Below are 19985 nucleotides of genomic sequence, written 5' to 3'. Positions count from 1 at the left end.
CCCAAGGCGCCTGGGATAGGCTGTGGCATGCCCGCAAACCTTGTGAGGATAAATAAATTAAAAATGGGTGGATGGATAACATGTCAAAACTTCAGCCTGGCATCGGGATGTTTAAAAATGCAAGTAATTACACATCGCTACATGAGCGAATGTCACAAAGTAGATCCAAATAAACCGCACCCACGATGGTTGCGTGTACCAGGATCTGACTTCCATTGCAACACCTAATTAAAATAGTTTTTGTCTACAAGTTATAGTCAAGTGTTTATGTCTTTGCTGAGAGATGATAGCAACGGGCTGGGAGCTTTTTGATCTTTGTGAAAGCAAGGTCGAATTTCGACCTCTACGGTTACCAGGTGCTTGGCAACTCACCCAGACGCTCAAACAAACCCATTCACGTCACAGCGGTGAGTATGTGAGTGACACAACAGGAACAGTGTGTGTGTGAGGCGTGTGCTTTTGTTTTTGTTCTCAAATTCGTCACATGTAATGGAATTGTCCTTAACAAATTGCTACATTTTCATTTTGTCCATGCAAAATATATTTTTTTTTTGGGGGGGGGGGGGGGGGGGGGGGCTGAACACAACACATTGCCAGAGGTTTGACAGGATTCTCAGAGTTTCTCAGGCCGGTTGAAAAATGAACAAAGTGAAAGTTTAGATTCGGGCTTTTCCCTCCTATGTTACCGGTACATACATATTGATTTTATTGTTATTATTCTTATTATTCTTATTATTCTTATTATTCTAACTATTAGAATAACTATTATTATTCTTCACTGATTCGCTGTGGCGACCCCTTGGACGGAAAAGCCGAAAGGAAAAGAAGCTTCTTCTTCGTATTATTATTATTATTATTATTATTATTATTATTAATATTATTAATAATATTGATATCAATATTGGTAATAATAATAATAATAGATAATAATAACAATCAATCAATACTTAATTATTTAATTATTAATATTAATATTAATATTAATATTAATATTAATATTAGTATTAGTGTTAGTGTTCATGTTGATGTTGATGTTGATGATGTTGATATCAATATTAATATTAATATTAATATTAATATTAATATTAATAATAAATAATTAATTGATAATTAAGTATTGATTAATTATTATTAGCTATTATTATTATCTATTATTTATATTTATATTTATATTGATATTCTTATTCTTATTCGCTACCTCGCTACCTCTTAGCTAGCTTTCTATCCATTTGAGTTACTTCCGGGTTGAGTGAACGCTGGCGCATATGGCTGCCGCTTCTCACCCACAGAAAAACTGATCCTGTGACTATAAAGTGACCTTGAGTTTTGAAAGGCGCTTAAAAATTAAATGGATTATTATTATTATTATTATTATTATTATTATTATTATTATTATTATTATTATTATTATTATTATTATGTGTTGATGTTCACCAATGTGACTTGCAGCTCCACCGGCAGCTTCATAAGTGCCAAAAAATCCAAAGCATTGCATGTGAGTACTTGACGATTTCGGTGTTGCCAATAGACAGACTGACTGGTACTTTACACCTTTTGCATGTTAGCACTCGTTTGTTTTTTTTTGTTGCCGTTGTTTAATTATTTCCTTTAATCCCTCCCGAAACTGTGACGCGGTGTTTGACAAACAAATGTTTCTCGTCATGTGTTTTAAAAATAGACCACATGGAAACATGCCAATACTGTCCGAAAAAAAAGCACTGAACCTCGTTGACCGTGTTGCATAACAAACTCCACCAGAACAGCACTCTGATTCCCTTTGACCTTGTCATTTGTTTTGATTCCACCGTCTAGCAGCTTTTATTTTTGACCTTTCTCACTCACCTTTCCGCTGTGGCCTCTCTGCTGCAGTATTAGCGTCTGTTTGCATATGATAAGCGTGTGTCACGGGTGGCAAGACAGATGAGATGAGCATGTGGCACATTTTGAACGCCCACGGGAAAAGGATTTAAATACTGGCACGACATACAGTGGATATGAAATGTCAACATAGCCCTTTTCGAATGGTTGTTTTTTAAAATGTAACTTTAAAAGGACAACCGACGTCTCCGGACAAGTTGTGTCCATAATTTGTAAAATGGCTTCAAATGACTTCTACAGAGCGTATTTTTAAAAGATTCCACCGCATGTAGCTATATTTTACGTTTTAAGACTTGCGCTGAATATTCAGGAAGTCTTGTTTTTGAGTTGGTGACGAGTCCGTACGTGACGTCACTAAGGAACGCCCCTGACCGAAAAAAAAGACACATTGTAGCTGTCCTTCCATCACGTCAATATATTTTGTTGTATTGTTTGGTCTGAAAACCTTGGGTCGCACCCAAAAGCCGCCAGAAGAGGGTGTCCAAGCTCCATATAAGGAATTTATCAGCCTGTGGAAACGGAGGTGGCTACAGGAGGTCGCCATTTCTTTTCTGGTGAGCCGTTTCTCCCCAATGTTGCTTCAAAATGGCACGGGATAAATTATTTAATCGATTGCAAACATGTAACCTTTCCTCTTCAGAACTATTTGAATCATATTCATAACTGGATGTATAACAAGAAAGCATATTCTCTGAATCTGCAGACATTGTTTTGATTCTCCAGAAATGCAATACATCTTGGCGTGATGTGACAAACTGGGGGCGGGACTTTCTGAAAATGCCCAATTCGCAGCTCAATTTTTTTGCAGATTTTGGACACTTTAAATATAAAAATATGAATGATATTACGGCAAAATATTTAATTTAACTGATTTCAAAATGATAAATATTTTCTGTACTTTAATTTTTCTTTTAGCACAGACTTGTTTTCTTGGTGGTCAACTTCACTTTTTACGAGTAGAAATATTTTTTTTTATAATTAGCATTACTGCTAATATTTCATGACGAAAACGGAATCGAAAATATCTAAAAATTATACATACCAATGTTTGCGTTTCCCGTACAAACTTTCTCGTATGCCCTACTCATCTAAAAAATGTGCAAAAATCATACAGTATACGGCAAAATACAGCCAGTTGACAAGTTTGGATTTTGTATCTTAAAACCTGGCATTTGAAAAAAGGTGTGTTGACTTATGTCAAATTTATCAAATGATAAATGATATATGGTATGATAGTCTGAGTATATATCAAGCAAATGAACTGCAAATGTCCCCATTGTGGGACGAATAAAGGTTTTCTAATTCCGAATGAGTTCTCGAACAATGCCCAGTGAAACAGACGACACAAAGGTGAAAAATCTCATCTTTATAGCTTTTATAAACTGGATTTTGTTTGACGGTCAGGTTTTGCAAAGTGAAACTCTACACTGCTCTGGGCATCATGTTACAGATTGTTTGTCAAGGTTATCCTCAACTGCCCTTTGTGGTCCTAAGATAACCCCTATATACACATAACACTTAGCCAGCAGAGACTCCACATGATCGCTTCCTGACTCGCATCCAAATGACCCAACAGAGCAGATATCAAGCAAGTATGCCTCGTGCATATTCCGAGAGATTCCCGCAGTACATTTAGCAGCCAGAAGGGGAGCAAAAGGAACGTCTCAGCTTCTTCCTCCAATCATTTCCTTCTTTATATTGTCTCAGTGCTTTCTCAAAGCCCCCACAGCAACCCTTGCGTGTGTCCCTAAAAGGCAAGAGGGGAACGCACCCGGAGGTGTTCTTGACAAGGGGCATCTTATAAACACTTTAAAAGCAAGGACAGGCTGTTCAGAGATGGAACGCAACTTTGAATTGATGCTTCACTCGGAGGATACTATGAAACTTCACATATTAGCTATTATAAATCCCTCAATACGATCTTTTGGATGATGAGTAAACATCAAATTTCAGGAAGTGTCGTCAAGATCTGGGAATATTTTGTTGTTGTTATTTATACATTTATACATTTTTTCCCTTCCAGTTATATATAGTAGATGGTTGAAGAGCCTTCTTCTCAGACTTGTCCCCCAGTGATATGTTGCACTCGCCAAAGTTTGACCTGCATGCTAAAAATAGCACCGGTAGAGATGACGGTTCCAAGTTGATAAAGGCAAAACCAGATTCAAAGAGAATACCCATCCTGAATTAAATGGGAATGGAACATGTGAATCGTGATCTTTTAAGGCAATTCGCTATAAGAACACATTGTAAACATAGTTTTATTTTCTTAAACCTCAGTTTCATTATACATCCTGTAAATGACGGTACATCCGCTGTCTTAAAAAAAATCTCTCCCAAATAGCAACGACTGTGATCGCCCCCACCAGACTGTAACGTGCGGCCCCGTACGGCCAGTCCTCATTTTGTCCGAAGATTAAACCTTTCTGCATAATTCTTCATTCTTGCCTGTGTGGTAATAGCTGTGGTAAGCTGTGGTGTTGTGATTTATTATGAAGGGACCTGACCGGATGTTGGAGGACGCCTGCGAGAGCAAGATGTTCAGTTGCTTGCTTGGAGGCGACTGAATAATATTTACCCACACTACGACAGCCTGATTACTACTTTTTTGGTCTTATTGATACCAAATCAAGCATTTAATTATAATAAAACCTGAAATCACCAAGAGGAGCCGTAGGTGTTTTTTTTAGATTGTTTGTATTTGTGCAGAATTTGTATTCGTGCACTTCAGACTCTAGGAGCTGGATAAGGCCTTGGTGCAATACAGGGCCGTTTTGACCAATCAAAATAGCTCGTTTGAAGTGCCAATGGTGGTCCAAAGTTATTTTTTTCAGATAGCAACTTGTAATGATAATTGGAAGCAGCATGTTACCTGCTTTGCCTTGTGAGCATCTGAAGTGAAGTAAAAATGATGCCCATGTGGGTCCCTATCAAACAGACAGATATAATGTATAGCAAGATGCTATCTCTGCCATTTCGCAGTAACTCAAAGCAAATCATGCTTCACACTTTGTCCAATTACAAACGACTGTGTGACGGTAAACACGAGTGAATTCATCATTGCCAGATTGCTAATACATTCTTTTATAAGATTTTACACAAAACTGGTGGCCTGATGGCCTTCCTATTTGGAGTTTACACGTTTTAGCCAAGCCTGCGTGGGTTTTCTCTGGGGACACCAGAGTTTACTCCCATATTCCCAAAACATTCATGGAAGTTAGATTGAAAATTCTAAAATGTCGCAAAGTATGAGTGTGAGGATGGTTGTTTGCCTCTGGGTGAACTGCGATTGGCTTGCCTCCTGCCCAAGGACAACTGGGGTGGCGCACAAACCGCTACCCTTGTGAGGATAAATCAGATCCATCAGAAAATGAATGGATGGGTTTTAAATTTAAACAATATTTGCATGTGGTCTATTGAGACGTACATATCAATTTAAAATAAACGTCATTAGATATGTTATAATCAAATTTAGATGCTTCGGTTGACGTTGTATCATTTTTGGTGTCTTGTTTATATTAAAAATGCAGTAAAGTAAAAGCCAGGGAATGATAGTTATGTTTACACTCATCCACTGTTAGAATTACGGTATAAATAACTTGCTTCTGCTGCAAATGCGCAGAAAGTAGGGAAGTACGGGAACTCCATTCGGACAAAATACCCCGAATACACTACATGTATGACGTCGATATTTACAATATAAAAAAATTATTCCTTATATATACTTGAAGATGGAGATTTTTTTTTAAATATTATAAGGACACAGAAAATTAGCTGAACGTCGTAAATTTTCTTAAATCCCATATTTATTTTATGTATATGATGCATGCTGCAAACGCGCTGCCATTGATGGCGCAGCCTTAGTGTCAGTGTGGAAAAACGGAGTAAGAATTCAAATATTCAATTAGGGTGGAGCATGCCAGAGTACTTTGGAGCGGGATACACATACACTCGACTGGTGAAAGAGCGTTTTTGGCAATTTTGTGAATGAGCCAATGTGTAACCATCATATGTATGTCCATGTGTGGAGGACTTGGGAGGATGGGGCCACGGCTATTTACGTCGACGACAACAGATGATGTCACTGGAGCAGGTGATCGGTTTATTGAGCTCAGACTCGGCCTCCAGGTTGCTGGCTGAAGTTGTTCAGCTTCGGGCACGGACGACGTGTGGACCAATCGCAGTACTGTTTATTGATCAGACGATGCTACGTTGAGGAGTACAGTACCTGTGGTACGGTGGTAAGTATGATGATACAGTCCGGTCAATTGACACCCTTTTTATCATACCTGTTAGTGGAGACGCACGAACTGTTATTCTGAGACCGTCCCGTCCCAGGGTTGAAGAATTCTTTCGGCCTTGTTGTTCCGGTTGCACCCTCACCGAACCACATTCCCATGTATCAAATGACACGGCAGCGACTAGACACCTGAATACGGAAAACAACCCATTGGAAGATTTTCGATTCTCTCGTGATAGTCACGTTAAATGGAGTATGCTGGTTATAGCTAGCTTGTACAAGCAGCACACAGAACATCCCGACAGGTAATCTTAACAATTTAATACCACAAGTACACGTGTATGTGCTCTTCAATTTATTTGATAACCTTGTGTTGATATTTTGTAGTTTTTCAGCGATCGGCCGAGTATCGCCTTGTAGCCAATGTCGATGCCGCTCATATAGAATTAAATATGAGTACATCTGCAAATGTAATATTCTGCAGGTTCTCGTTTGCACAAAATGCTCCATAATCAGAGCAACACAGCTATTTCTCATGAATATGTCAAGACTCATTATTATCACCAACGTGACACGCGGCTCCACCGGCAAGCTTATTGACATAAAGTGTATTCAGGATGTACTCATGACAGACCCAGAAGCTTTACTTTCTTGTCCCTCACATATTATATTTAAAGGAGAGATCAGGCTTGGTGTGACGCCCCTGATCTAGAAGAGTAGCCATGCACAATCCACCATCTGAAGGCGTGGCAGAGTATCCTGTTGGATTTGTGGTGGCTAAAGATGCCACTCCAGGGACAACATTGGGTACTGCCTACTCTCCCGTGGACTACATGAGCATCACAAGCTTCCCCAGGCTGCCAGAGGAAGAAGTAATGCAGGGGGACAAAACTCGTAAAGATGATGACAACGTTCTCGGCGAGCAAGAGACAGGTCAGTAATACTGTGTCACGTGGCTGTTCCGAAAAATAAATTATGTCTCTTTGCTTGTTATATGCATCATACATCATACATACATACATAAATACATACATACATAAAGGACAACCAACGTCACTTTTTTGTTCCCTAACTGACATCAGAAAAACGTTTAATAGCATCTAAAATACTCAATACACGCGGTATGATATTTTTATTCAAATGCAAAACACCAATAAAAATGACTTAAAGTGTCCAAAATCTGCAAAAAATTGAGCTGCGAATTGGGCATTTTCAGAAAGTCCCGCCCCCAGTTCGTGACGTCACACCAAGACGTCTTGCATTGCTGGAGAATCAAAACAATGGCTTCCGATTCGGAGAATATGCTTTCTTGTTACACATCCAGTTATGAATATGATTCAAATAGTTCTGATGAGCAACGCATACATGTTTGCAATCAATTAAAGAATTTATTCCGTGCCATTTTGAGGCAACATTGGCGGGAAATGTATCACCAAAAAAGAGGTAAAAAATGGCGACCAAGCTCCGTGTGAGGACTTAGCCCATTTCCACAGGCTGATAAATTCCTTTTATGGAGCTTGGTCGCCTTCTTCTGGCTCTTTTTGGTGCAACATGACGTTTTAAGACCAAACAAGTACAGCAAAATATATTGACGTGATGGAAGGACTGCTACAATGTGTCTTTTTTTTCGGTCAGGGGCGTTCCTTCAGTGACGTAACGTACGGACTCGTCACCAACTCAAAAACGAGACTTCCGGAATAGTCAGTGCGAGGCTTAAAACGTAAAATATAGTTATATGCGGTGGTATCTTTGTAAAATACGCTCAGTAAAAGTCATTTGAAGCCATTTTACATACTGCGTGTTTTGGGTATTTTAGATGCAATAAAACGTTTTTCTGGTGTCGGTTAAAAAACAAAAAAGTGACGTCGGTTGTCCTTTAACTTGTATGATGCATGACGAATTCAGAAAATGATGAGTCAAAATATTCTAAATCTTTTCCATTTCAGACCCAGACATATTTTTGAGGTCTCCTCGTCTTCAGCGTCTCGCGTCCTCAGCATCTGACCTGGGCTACCATGATACCGTGTCTCTGAGAGAAACAACCAAAGACCCTTTTACGCAAGATTGCGCTTGCCAGCGGGACGGACTTAATGTCATCATAACAGCCTGTCTCACCTTTGCCACAGGGGTCACCATTGCTCTCATCATTCAGATCTACTTTGGAGACCCCCAGGTCGTGTTACAAAAGGGGTGATTTGTTCGAATATATAAGGCTATATAAGTCAAGCTATGCACATACTACCTGCTTTTTCATGCTAGGTTTTTCACCAAGGAGCGGTGGTGACAGATGTGGCTCAGTGTACATCCCTCGGATTTGAGGTTTTGGGGAAGCAGGGATCTAGTGTTGATGCTGCCATCACTGCTGCCCTCTGTTTGGGTATTGTACACCCTCACACTTCTGGTTTGGGAGGGTGAGTTCTCCAGGAAAAAAATCCTCTATTCATTGGGGAAATACTGTGTAACATCCGAGTTACGACCGCCCGTACTAAAGACCACGACCGCCAGACCCTTTTTTTTTTAACATTCTACGGCTACCACCGCGACAGCCAGCAACGCGACAGAGACAGAGGTCCGTGCAGGATGATTTATTAAACTACAACACAAAGCGCTTGTCCCAAAAAGAGGACCAGGGGAATAATCATAAATAAATAATATGAGCTGACCCAAATACGCACGGCTTCCCACGCATGCGAGCTGTCCAAAAATCGCTCTACCTGCTAACGGAGAAGCCAGAAGAGGTCACCTGTCTCAAAGAGGCGGCGAGTGGTCAAAAATGACGAGTGGTGGGATGGGCAATAGGAAACCCGACAATGGCGAGAAGCAATTCGTGCAGAAACGGAACAAATCAACAATCTTAATACATTTCATTTATAAGCGCCTTTCAAAACTGCAAAGGGGTGCTCAGGCGAAGATATAGAAAGTCCAGGGTAATACAAAGTACAAATACAAGTTGACAGCGTCCCGTTTTTGTACCTGCTGTCCTGAAGAAGGAAGTGGTGGAAACGGGGAGGCGTGACCCCACCCCTAGCTGTTGCGTGTCAGCCATTTTGAATGCTTTTTGATTCACGACCGTTTGACTTACGACTGTTTTGTCGGAACGGAACCCAGTCGTAACTCGGATGTTACCTCAATATATATTTTTTAAATATTTGTCTGTATTTACCGATATGTCAATGTGATGTCCTCAGGGGGGGAGTTATGTTGGTGCATGATATCCGAAAAAATGAGACAAGGGTCATTGACTTCAGAGAAACCGCGCCGGCTGCCATTCGGGACAGGTTACTCCAAACAAAAGACCTTGACTTCAATGTGAGGCATTTTATTCCATGTAGCTCTGAAGAAAGAAATACTTTTTAGGACACTCAAATTGGATGCTTTATGTGTCTTTCAGCCCGGTCTGCTTGTTGGAGTACCAGGAATGCTCAAAGGGATGCATCATGCACATCAGCTTTATGGCAGGTGTGTAGTAATACACCATTTTAATTCCATTTCAACACCTTGATGAGTTTCAATCATTGTGGTGAAACTAAAATCACGAGGAATGTCATCTAATAATGCCATCCCAGCTAAATCTAGACAGCTAGATAGCTAAATAGCCAGCTAGTTAGATAGCTGGTAGCCAGCTAATAGATAGCTAGCTCACTCATTAGACAGCAAAAAGCTAGCTAGTCAGGAAGCCACCTACATAGCTAGCCAGGTAGCCAGATAGATAGCTAAATAGCCAGCTAGACAGCAAGCTGGGTAGCCAGCTAATAGCTAGCTAGCTCACTCATTAGATCGCAAACAGATAGCTAGCCAGGAAGCCACCTAGATAGCTAGATCTAGGTAGCCATGCTGTGGTCAGACCAACTGTGAGTTGATCGTTTCTCGTGTTACGTTTCCAAATACAGTGACATCGCAGTTTACGAACGCTTTAGCTCATGAACTTTTCACATTACGAGCATTAAATTCGCGAGAATTTAATCTAGGCATTCGAACTAGTTTTCGGCGGACGAACCAAACCACACAGCGCCACGGTGGCTGGCGGACTAGTTTTTTTTTTTTCGCGGACGTTGTTTGTTATCGAGTTGAGTGCTTTTGCTATTATGGGACCGAAAAAGACCCCACCACAGTTTAGTGTTAAGCCGAAGAAGACACAAAAGAAAATTTCGGTCGAGCAGAAGAAGGAGATCATCAAAAAACGCAAACGAGGTGTGCGTTTGTGTGACTTAGCGTACCAGTACGCTAAGTCGACCATTGCTACCATCCTTAACAAGGAAGCTATTAAGGGTGCATGTGTGGCTCAGGGTATTTCAGTGTTGTCTAAGCAACGGTCTAAGGCAGGGGTGTCAAAGTCATTTTTTTGCCGCGGGCCACATTGTAGTTATGGTTTCCTCTCGGGGGCCGTTATGAATTTGGGGAACCCATTAGAATGTTTAAATCCCTTCAAATATTACATATAGAGCACACAGCAAATTAACGAATAACTCGTTTTCAAATCTGAAGTCAAGAATAATGACTTTTATTGTGGTTGACATCCAAAAATATGAAATTTTGGCTCAGATTTTAACAATCATCATGGAATTTAACAAGTTTGATTTGCTTTCGCGGGCCGAAAAACATGATGTGGAGGGCCGGATTTGGCCCGCGGGCCTTGACTTTGACACCTGTGCTCTAAGGCAATAGTCCATATGACTCATTTAAAAGCCTTTCTACAAATAAGCCAGCATTTCGTGTCATACATTTGCTAGGATGCCTTGGAAGAACGTGGTTTCCATGGCAGCAGATGTGGCCAGAAATGGATTTAATGTCACTCATGAGTTTGGTAGGTAACATTCATGTGATATGCATATCACTTCAAGGAAATGAGATTTGATAATTCCTGCCATATTTTCGTACCCTTAGCTGAAGCTCTTGCAAACATTAAGGACCAGAACATCTCGGATGCATTTCGGGATCTCTTCCTACCTAATGGCCGGGCACCTCTCTCTGGATTATTGAGCAGACGTCTGGATTTGGCTACAATCTTGGATGCTATTGCAGATGATGGGATATCAGAGTTCTACAGTGGAAACCTGACGCAGGAAATTGCTTCTACGGTAAATAATTCACAAATCTCATAAGAATCCATTAATTCTTCACATGCCTCAGTGAGCACTTATACTGCCTGAACATATAATTCTTCAAAGTATAGCATATGTAATTTTTAAAATTGAAAATCAGAAAACACCAAAGAGTACTACTGTATTTTCCGTTGTATAAGGTAGACCTTAGTATAAGGCACAGGTGTTAAAGTCAAGGCCCGCGGGCCAAATCCGGCCCGCCACATCATTTTTTTTCGGCCCGCGAAAGCAAATCAAACTTGTTAAATTCCATGACGATTGCTAAAATTTGAGCCAAAAATTCACATTTTTGGATGTCAACCACAATAAAAGTCATTATTCTTGACTTCAGATTTGAAAACGAGTTATTCATTAATTTGCTGTGTGCTCTATATGTAATATTTGAAGGAATTTAAACATTCTAATGGCTTCCCCAAATTCATAACGGCCCTCGAGAGGAAACCATAACTACAATGTGGCCCGCGGCAAAAAATGACTTTGACACCCCTGGTATAAGGCGTACCCCCAATGAATGGTGTATTTTAAAATGCGCTACAGTACAGGCTGGGGTTACGCACAACTTCTTCGACAGAGGGAAATGGAGTCGGTGGCTATGGAGTCGGTGGCTGCTGACAGTAGTTGCGAGACCTGTTGTGTCTCAATATTACTTCACATATAAGGCGCAGGGGGTCATCTTTTGAGGGAAAACAAAGGCTTTTGAGTGTGCCTTATACACCGGGAAATACGGTACTATATTACAGTAAAGTCTCGTTATATCGATATCGGATATATCGATAGTCCCGGTTATATCGATACTATTTCTATGCACGCACGGAGAAAATTACATGCAAACAGGGTCGGATATATCGATAGTCCCGGTTATATCGATATTTTTTCGGACTCCCTTGAATATCGATATAACGAGACTTTACTGTATTTTTATTACACCTGGTGATCTTGTGGTTAGCTTATTGACCTCACAGTGCAGCGGTCTGTTCAAACCCTGCTCTGGTTTCCCTGTGTGGTTTGGCTGTTCTCCCCAGAGCTGCATGGATTTTATCCGGGTCATTCGGTTTCCTCCAACATTCCAAAAACATGCAAACCAATCAGATTTTGGAGTTGGCAACCCAAAAGGGGAACCAGCACCTTCTCGAAGGCACTGGTACAACGTCAGGTTTTTCGCAAACTATAATTGGCCAGTCGCTAGCCAATCATAGTTTGCGAAAACTGCTCTGATCACAAGCTGCTAGTGGCAAGAGCATACTGGCCAGAGCTAGCACACTGTATCTGTAGACAGCTGTATAAGCAAATATATTATGTTGATTTAATAGCAGTTTTGTCAACTCACAATGGCTGAAAGAGGAGAAGAAATTGATTTGGTTGGAGATTTACTGTTAAAGCCATTTTCATGACCATTTTCAAGGTATTTCCTGGCTAATGCTACCCTCTAGTGGACTTGTAGTAAATCACTCCACACTTTTTTTTCAGTCTGGATTGATTGAGACGTAGCACTCCTGAAGGCATAGCGATGAAAGCCACTGATTATAATAATGGTAATTTTAGGATTTTGTACGGACCGGATACGATTGAATGAAGAGTCCAGGCTCTGAAATGACCTTGACTATTGCGTTTCTCTGTTGTCCTCATTTGTTTCAGGTGCAAGCAAACGGTGGAGTTCTCACAGACGATGACTTTGGAAACTACACCACAATCCTAGAGCAGCCAGCAAATATCAACTATCAAGGTTTCATTCTCCATTTTCTTTCTTTAGTTTTCCACCAATGAGTGTCACTGATATATTTATGATGGATGTCTTGGAAGGACACCATGTGATGGTAACTCCGGCACCCCATGCCGGTATTGGCGTGATCTTGGCCCTCAACATCCTTGAAGGTTACAACATTACCAACCAGGTGCCCAGGAGCAGCATGTATCACTGGACTGCAGAGGTAGTGTTGACTCTTTTACGATGTCTTATTTAACTCATTCACCGCCAGATGATGTGCAAAAATGTGTCCACTCCAGTACCAGGGTTTTTGTCATTGTCACACAATACAGCGTTAGAAACCTTTCATCAGAAAATATGTGGCTATCTGTTAGCAAGCTATTGGCTAGCTGGCTAGCTTCCTGACTATCTGGCTAGCTCTCTAGATGGCTATCTGTTAGCTCGCTATTAGATAGCTAACTAGCTTTCTATCTGAGTTATTCCAGGTTGAGTGAACGCTGGTGCGTGTGGCTGCCCCTGCTCACCCAGAGAAAAAACTTATCCTGTGACTGTAAAGTGACCTTGAGAATTTTGAAAGGCGCTTAGAAATGAAATGTATTATTATTATTATTAAAAAAAGTTCATTCCTAAATTATATGGGTCTGGAGTTATATGAGCTTGAAATGGGGGCAGCAGTACAAAATACATTACAAGCCATACATGTTGATTTAAATAGCGCTTTAACAACAGCTGAAGCTGTAACAAAGCGCTAACACGGACAAAAGGCAAATGCTGCCCCCTTGTGGAAGGGAAAACATTCCCAGAGGTCTGACAAGCGCTTTATCGGCACCTCCCGCAGGAAAAAAACAAAACCTGAAGAAATTCGAAAATGGCGCTCCACGTCACTCTCTTCAATTCTCGCACTATGGCCAGTTGGGGCAAACAGATTCTGACACATGCTGAACAAAAAGCCGTTTTGAGTGAACTTGACAAGAGGTTCCACCGTACAATAATTCATCCATTGTTTTGTTTCAGTCGGTGAAAATAGCTTTGGCCATGGCAAGTGGACTGGGCGACCCCATGTTTGACACTTCAGTCTCAGACACAGTCAACAAGATGTTGAGGTACAGTGATACCTCGGTTTACGAACCCCTTGGCTTACGAACTTTTCAGTTTACGAACATTAAATTTATCATCATTTTACTTTGGCATGCAAACTTTACCTTGGCATACGGACTTTTTTTTCGTACACTGAGTTGCCTCAATGAGTGATGTGTCGTTCGTGAACGAGCCCGTTCTTCTAACAACATGGCAGCCGACTGTTTTTGTACTCTATTCCCCGCCCCCAGTCTTTGATTAAAGCGACATTAAAGAGACAGGCAGACAACAGTAAGAGAGTTTCAACTTTGATGGTTCAACGGCACAGTGTAGACTGCAAGGTTAAAATATCCCATCAATCAGGCTCCACAAACAACCTGCAAAAGCCATCTGTACACTTGATGCAAAAACGATCAACCCAGCTAAACGGAACAGAATTGATGAGGAACTAAATAAAATTATCACAGAGAAAGCACCCACAAGGGATCATTCCTCAAGATGGTGAAAGAAGAAGGGTACGTTCTTCATCAAGTGTTTAATGCTGAGGAAACCCTCCACTCCATTCCATCAAGCCATCAACGACCATCACAAAGGTAAATAAAACGACTTTATTATACTGTACAGTTTCTTTAATTATAATACCATAGCACAATTATTATACATAAACTAAGGTGTATTTTGTGTAGTTTTAAGGCTTAGGAAATTAAAGTAGAAAATTGTGTTTTATGGGGACCTGGGAACGGATTATTCTCATTTAAATGGTTTCCTATGGGAATTTAATTTTTGGGATATACACTTTTTGCCTTACACACACTCTGTCTGGGAACCAATTAAGTTCATAAGCCAAGGTATCACTGAACATGATGCCAACTCTCTTCTGCATTCAAATGTGATTTCTGTCAGCCTCGTTCATAGAGACCTTTGCGAATTTCCCCATTGTGGGACTATGAAAGGCTTTCTGATTCTGATTCTGTCCAATTTCTAAGCAAATCACAAGGGTCCTTGTTTCGCCAAATGATCAACGACTCTCAGGCCTACCCAGTCAGCCATTACACACCCTCATTTAGTTTGGATGATGGCGCTGCAGCTGCCCAGGTCATGATTATGGGCCCGGATGACCACATAGTCTCAGTTGTAAGGTATGTTTTCATGCAATTCTGATTATTTGTTTTTTATTTTTTATTTTTTGTGTGAACTGAGAACCAAATACAGTAAAGTCTCGTTATATCGATATCGGATGTATCGATAGTCCCGGTTATATCGATACTATTTCTATGCACGCACTGAGAAAATTACATGCAAACAGGGTCGGATATATCGATAGTCCCGGTTATATCGATATTTTTTCGGACTCCCTTGAATATCGATATAACGAGACTTTACTGTAGTTTCATATGATTTTTTTTGGATCATTTTGCTCTTCTAGTTCCCTAAATAAACCGTTTGGCAGTGGGATAGTGACTCCTTCAGGGATCCTTTTGAACAGCCAAATCAAGGCCTTTTCTTGGCCGAATAAAACCCACAGCTTCAACCCTGTAAGTAAGCCTAATTAGTCCTGCCTTGGGATACAAATTCCATTTGCTTCTTGTCCACACTCGTATTTCAAGTCATTTCTCAATGAAATGAACGGAAATGTCATTAATGCGTTCTAGCCTTCCTGCAAAACAAAAACTGTTGAAGGTTGTTGTTCAATTAAGAAAATAGTAGATTGTAACACTATGCGACATAATTACATATATATATATATATATATATATATATATATATATATATATATATATATATATATATATATATATATCGATATCGGATATATCGATAGTCCCGGTTATATCGATATTTTTTCGGATTCCCTTGAATATCGATATAACGAGACTTTACTATATATATATATATATATATATATATATATATATATATATATATATATATATATATATATATATATAGTAAAATATATATATATATATATATATATATATATAGTAAAAAAAAAATATATATATATATATATATATAAGAATGGCCCAGATCAGGGGTGTCAAAGTCATTTTTAGTCATTTTTAGTCATTGTAGTTATGGTTTCCTCTCGAGGGCCGTTATGAATTTGGGGAACCCATAAGAATGTTTAAATCCCTTCAAATATTACATATAGAGCACACAGCAAATTAATGAATAACTCGTTTTCAAATCTGAAGTCAAGAATAATGACTTTTATTGTGGTTGACATCCAAAAATATGAAATTTTGGCTCAGATTTTAGCAATCATCATGAAATTTAACAAGTTTGATTTGCTTTTGCGGGCCGAAAAAAATGATGTGGCGGGCCGGATTTGGCCCGCGGGCCTTGACTTTGACACCTGTGGCCCAGATCAAGGAAAACAAACAAACAAGATGGGACTGGCTGTATCTCAAGGCAACACTCCATTTTATAATGTTGAATTCTTGCCCCACTTTGAAACATGGTTGATGTCGTTAGCATAACAGCCTCCAGCCTGGGAAGCGTCCATTGTCTTTCCTGATGCCCACTGTAGTGAGGCCATCCAACGGGGTGTGTGGTACATACATTGCGGTTGGATCCTCCAATGGAGTCAAAGCTCTGAGTGCCATCACACAGGTGAGTATCTTCCATAACAAGTACGAATTTAGCAGTGGCGGCCATAGATTTCATCGCTAGGTCTTCAGTAGTGCTCCGTCTCATTAAATTCAGACTGAAAAAAATGTGGTGTGATTTACGACAAGTCCACTAGAGGCTACCATTAGCTAGGAAATAACTGACCGACCTTGATATCTTTTTTTTTTGAAAAGTCCGTCTTGAAAATGGCTTTAAATCTCCAACCAAATCTATTTCTTCTCTGTTGTGGGTTGACAAAATCACTATTAAATCAACACAACAATATATTTGCTTATGCAGCTCTCTACCAATACAGTGCGCTAGCTCTGCCCAGTATACGCTTATCACTCGCGACTAGTGATACTATGATTGGCTAGTGGCTATTCAATCGTGACTAGCCAATCATAATTTGCGAAAATGCTGACGTTGCCAGTGCCTTCGAGCAGGCCTTGGGTTGCTAACTCGAACTCTGATTGGTTAAAGCAACTGTTTCATCGCCATTGATTTTTATGCTCCAGAGCTTGCAGAACTGATTGTGAAGGCGTCCAGGTCGATTTCTGACCCCAGTTACAAATGATGGATGAAATGTGATTGGTTAAATGCTTACATTCGAAAACACACGTCTGGAAGCAGCGCAACAGGGGAAAAGTAGTGAAAGGAAGCTGAAAGACAATTTGGAATTATTTTAAAATAATTTATGGACAGAATCTAATTAATTAGTCTGTAATTCAGATATTTTTAGGGCCAGCAGAGAAGGCCTTGCAGGCCCTGACGGCCACTGGAATTTAGACCGTAAACAGGCGGTATTTTACCTGTCTGTCCATCTATCTATCTAGCTAGCGAGCTCTATATATCTCTATATATGTAAACACACAGAATGATGACGTTTTTTTTTTGTCTTTCACAGGTGTTGCTAAGTGTTTTGTCTTCACATAAAAACATGAGTGATAGTTTAGCAGATGGTAGATTCCACCCACATCTGGAGGCAAACACGTTACTGGTGGACTGTAAGTTTTTTTTTTCCTACTGCCTTTGGAACCACATTCTGTAGATTCTCTGACAAAACTCTGTACAATGGATTTGTGTAATGTTTTTTTTTTTTTTTTTTCAAATTCCACTTCAGCTGCAGTTACTGCTTACTGTTGCGTGTAAACAATATTTTAGAACCTGTTCATTTGTATAACTCATTTGTTAAATTTGTTATGCTATGTTATAATATTGACGATTGGATTGAAGACCTATGCCCCATTCTCTCTTACAGCTGAATTTCTAGATGAAGATATAGAGCTGCTACAGGCCAAAGGCCACAAGGTTGAGAAGATAGATGTTTTGTCCTTGGTCGAGGGCACTCGGAGAACAAATGACCTTATCGTTGGAGTGACGGACCCTCGTAGTTCTGATGCCTCAGCCCTTGCAATGTCCAGGATTTAGTCATTGTCCACAAACTATGCTGCTTCGTAATTTTGGACACAAAATAAATTAAATGACAATATACGATTCTGGATGAAATCAAGCCACACCAACGTGCGGTTTGAGATGATTTTGTAGCTATTGCTTCGATAGATAATTTAAACACAGTACTCCAAGAAACTGTTGTTAAAGGACAACCAACGTCACTTTTTTGTTTCCCAACTGACATCAGAAAAACGTTTTATAGCACCTAAAATACCCAAAACACGCGGTATGATATTTTTATTCAAATGCAAAACACCAATAAAAATGACTTAAAGTGTCCAAAATCTGCAAAAAATTGAGCTGCGAATTGGGCATTTTCAGAAAGTCCCGCCCCCAATTCGTGACGTCACACCAATGCAATGTCTTGCATTGCTGGAGAATCAAAACAATGGCTTGAGATTCGGAGAATATGCTTTCTTGTTACACATCCGGTTATGAATATGATTCAAATAGTTCTGAAGAGGAAAGCATACATGTTTGCAATTGATTAAAGAAGTCCTTCCCTGTCATTTTGAGGCATCTGGACTGTAATGTAGCATCCTAGAAAAGAGGCAGAAAATGGCGACCAAGCTCCCTGTGAGGAATGAATCAGCCCGTTTCCACAGGCTGATAAATTCCTTATATGGAGCTTGGTCACCCTCTTCCGGCTGTTTTTGGTGCAACATGACGTTTTCAGACCAAACAAGCACAGCAAAATGCATTGACGTGATGGAAGGACTGCTACAATGTGTCCTTTTTTTTCGGTCAGGGGCGTTCCTTCAGTGACGTCACGTACGGACTCGTCACCAACTCAAAAACAAGACTTCCTGAATATTCAGCGCGAGTCTTAAAACATAAAATATAGCTATATGCGGTGTAATCTTTGTAAAATACGCTCAGAAGTCATTTGAAGTCATTTTACAAATTATCGACACAACTTGTCCGGAGACGTCGGTTGTCCTTTAAATATTATCTGTTCTCTAAGCAATCCATTACAAAATGTCTGCCAAGCACATATTACATACAAAGTTATATTTATTTATTCCGATTCAGGCAGTCATTATCATTTAGAGTTAAACTACGATCAATGAATGTGAAATCAGACGTGTAAAGTTTTGCAGACCGGATTCTTTGAAACTGCCTCTGCTTCTGTGTACATACAACTTGATTAAGTACTGTATGTTTCAAAAACAAATACATTTGTTTCTAGTATTTCTAGTCATTCCACCATTCCAGCAAACAAGCCAATATCACACAATAGACATTTGGGACATGAGCACATACTGAAAGTTGAGAGTCATTGCACACTGTTAAGGTATCCTTAATGGTAATACGGTAAGAACTGTGCAAATGATACAGAGTTTAACAGGATTTTAAAGTAAACAGTCATTCGTCTGATTCAACAAAGGGTTATCAATGTGTGTTCATACTGGCCAACAAGTCAGCATTCAAGTATAGTAGTTTAGAATTGTTTACACAGAGTATGGCCAAGTTAGCCCAACAAAACTGTTATTACTGTGTACACTTACACAGTTTTACAGTATTTGTTTTTTTTTTTTTTTTTCAATGCGTTGACCTCAGTGTTTTTGTAATTTTATTTATATGTGGAATTATTTTAAGCTGTGTGCATAAGCGTTGAAAAACAGTTCTTGAAGTGGTCGGTCCTATTTTATCGTATGCTGGTGATAATTTGATTTTAAATTGTGCAATATGGCTTTGATGCTTGTTTTGTAGATATAGTGCCATGGACAAATGTGCATAATGTGTGAATGTTTTATGTGATTGTTTTTCGTACGACTCAACATTGTCCCTCAATAAATTGTGACTAAGACTGCTGTATTGCAAACACACTATATATATATGACTATGAAAGTGTTCTATGGATTAAATTATTCTTTATTTTTATGTTTAGATTCAATATGCCAATGTTTGACAA

The 19985-nt window shown here is 39.7% G+C and overlaps 1 protein-coding gene and 1 long non-coding RNA gene across 3 annotated transcripts in view; both read left to right on the top strand.

Annotated features, from left to right (window-relative positions):
- LOC148902793 (uncharacterized) overlaps positions 1-4539 on the top strand; it is a 32587-nt gene extending 28048 nt beyond the window's left edge. The window contains exon 3 of the long non-coding RNA XR_016114324.1: positions 1450-4539. This is a non-coding gene — a long non-coding RNA (uncharacterized LOC148902793). The remainder of the gene's footprint in view (positions 1-1449) is intronic.
- Positions 4540-5703: 1164 nt separating this feature from the next.
- ggt7 (gamma-glutamyltransferase 7) lies at positions 5704-19880 on the top strand. 2 transcript variants are annotated; one of them, XM_088991133.1, is made up of 16 exons: positions 5704-6119; positions 6796-7051; positions 8065-8291; positions 8378-8529; positions 9307-9427; positions 9510-9577; positions 10849-10922; positions 11003-11196; positions 12856-12943; positions 13021-13148; positions 13940-14028; positions 14989-15141; positions 15429-15537; positions 16481-16618; positions 17523-17622; positions 17877-19880. In XM_088991133.1, the coding sequence occupies exons 2-16, from the start codon at positions 6841-6843 to the stop codon at positions 18044-18046; spliced, it is 2022 nt and encodes a 673-aa protein (XP_088847259.1). In that variant the 5' UTR covers positions 5704-6119; positions 6796-6840; the 3' UTR covers positions 18047-19880. The 2 variants fall into 2 exon arrangements, with proteins under 2 accessions (XP_088847259.1, XP_088847267.1); XM_088991141.1 differs by lacking the exon at positions 5704-6119 and adding an exon at positions 6265-6423.
- Positions 19881-19985: the final 105 nt, after the last annotated feature.

This window comes from Hippocampus bargibanti, linkage group LG01 (genome assembly GCF_051943395.1).
Source record: "Hippocampus bargibanti isolate YZ-2025 linkage group LG01, ASM5194339v1, whole genome shotgun sequence".
NCBI classification, from domain to species: domain Eukaryota; kingdom Metazoa; phylum Chordata; class Actinopteri; order Syngnathiformes; family Syngnathidae; genus Hippocampus; species Hippocampus bargibanti.
This window is presented reverse-complemented; position numbering and strand designations above follow the sequence as displayed.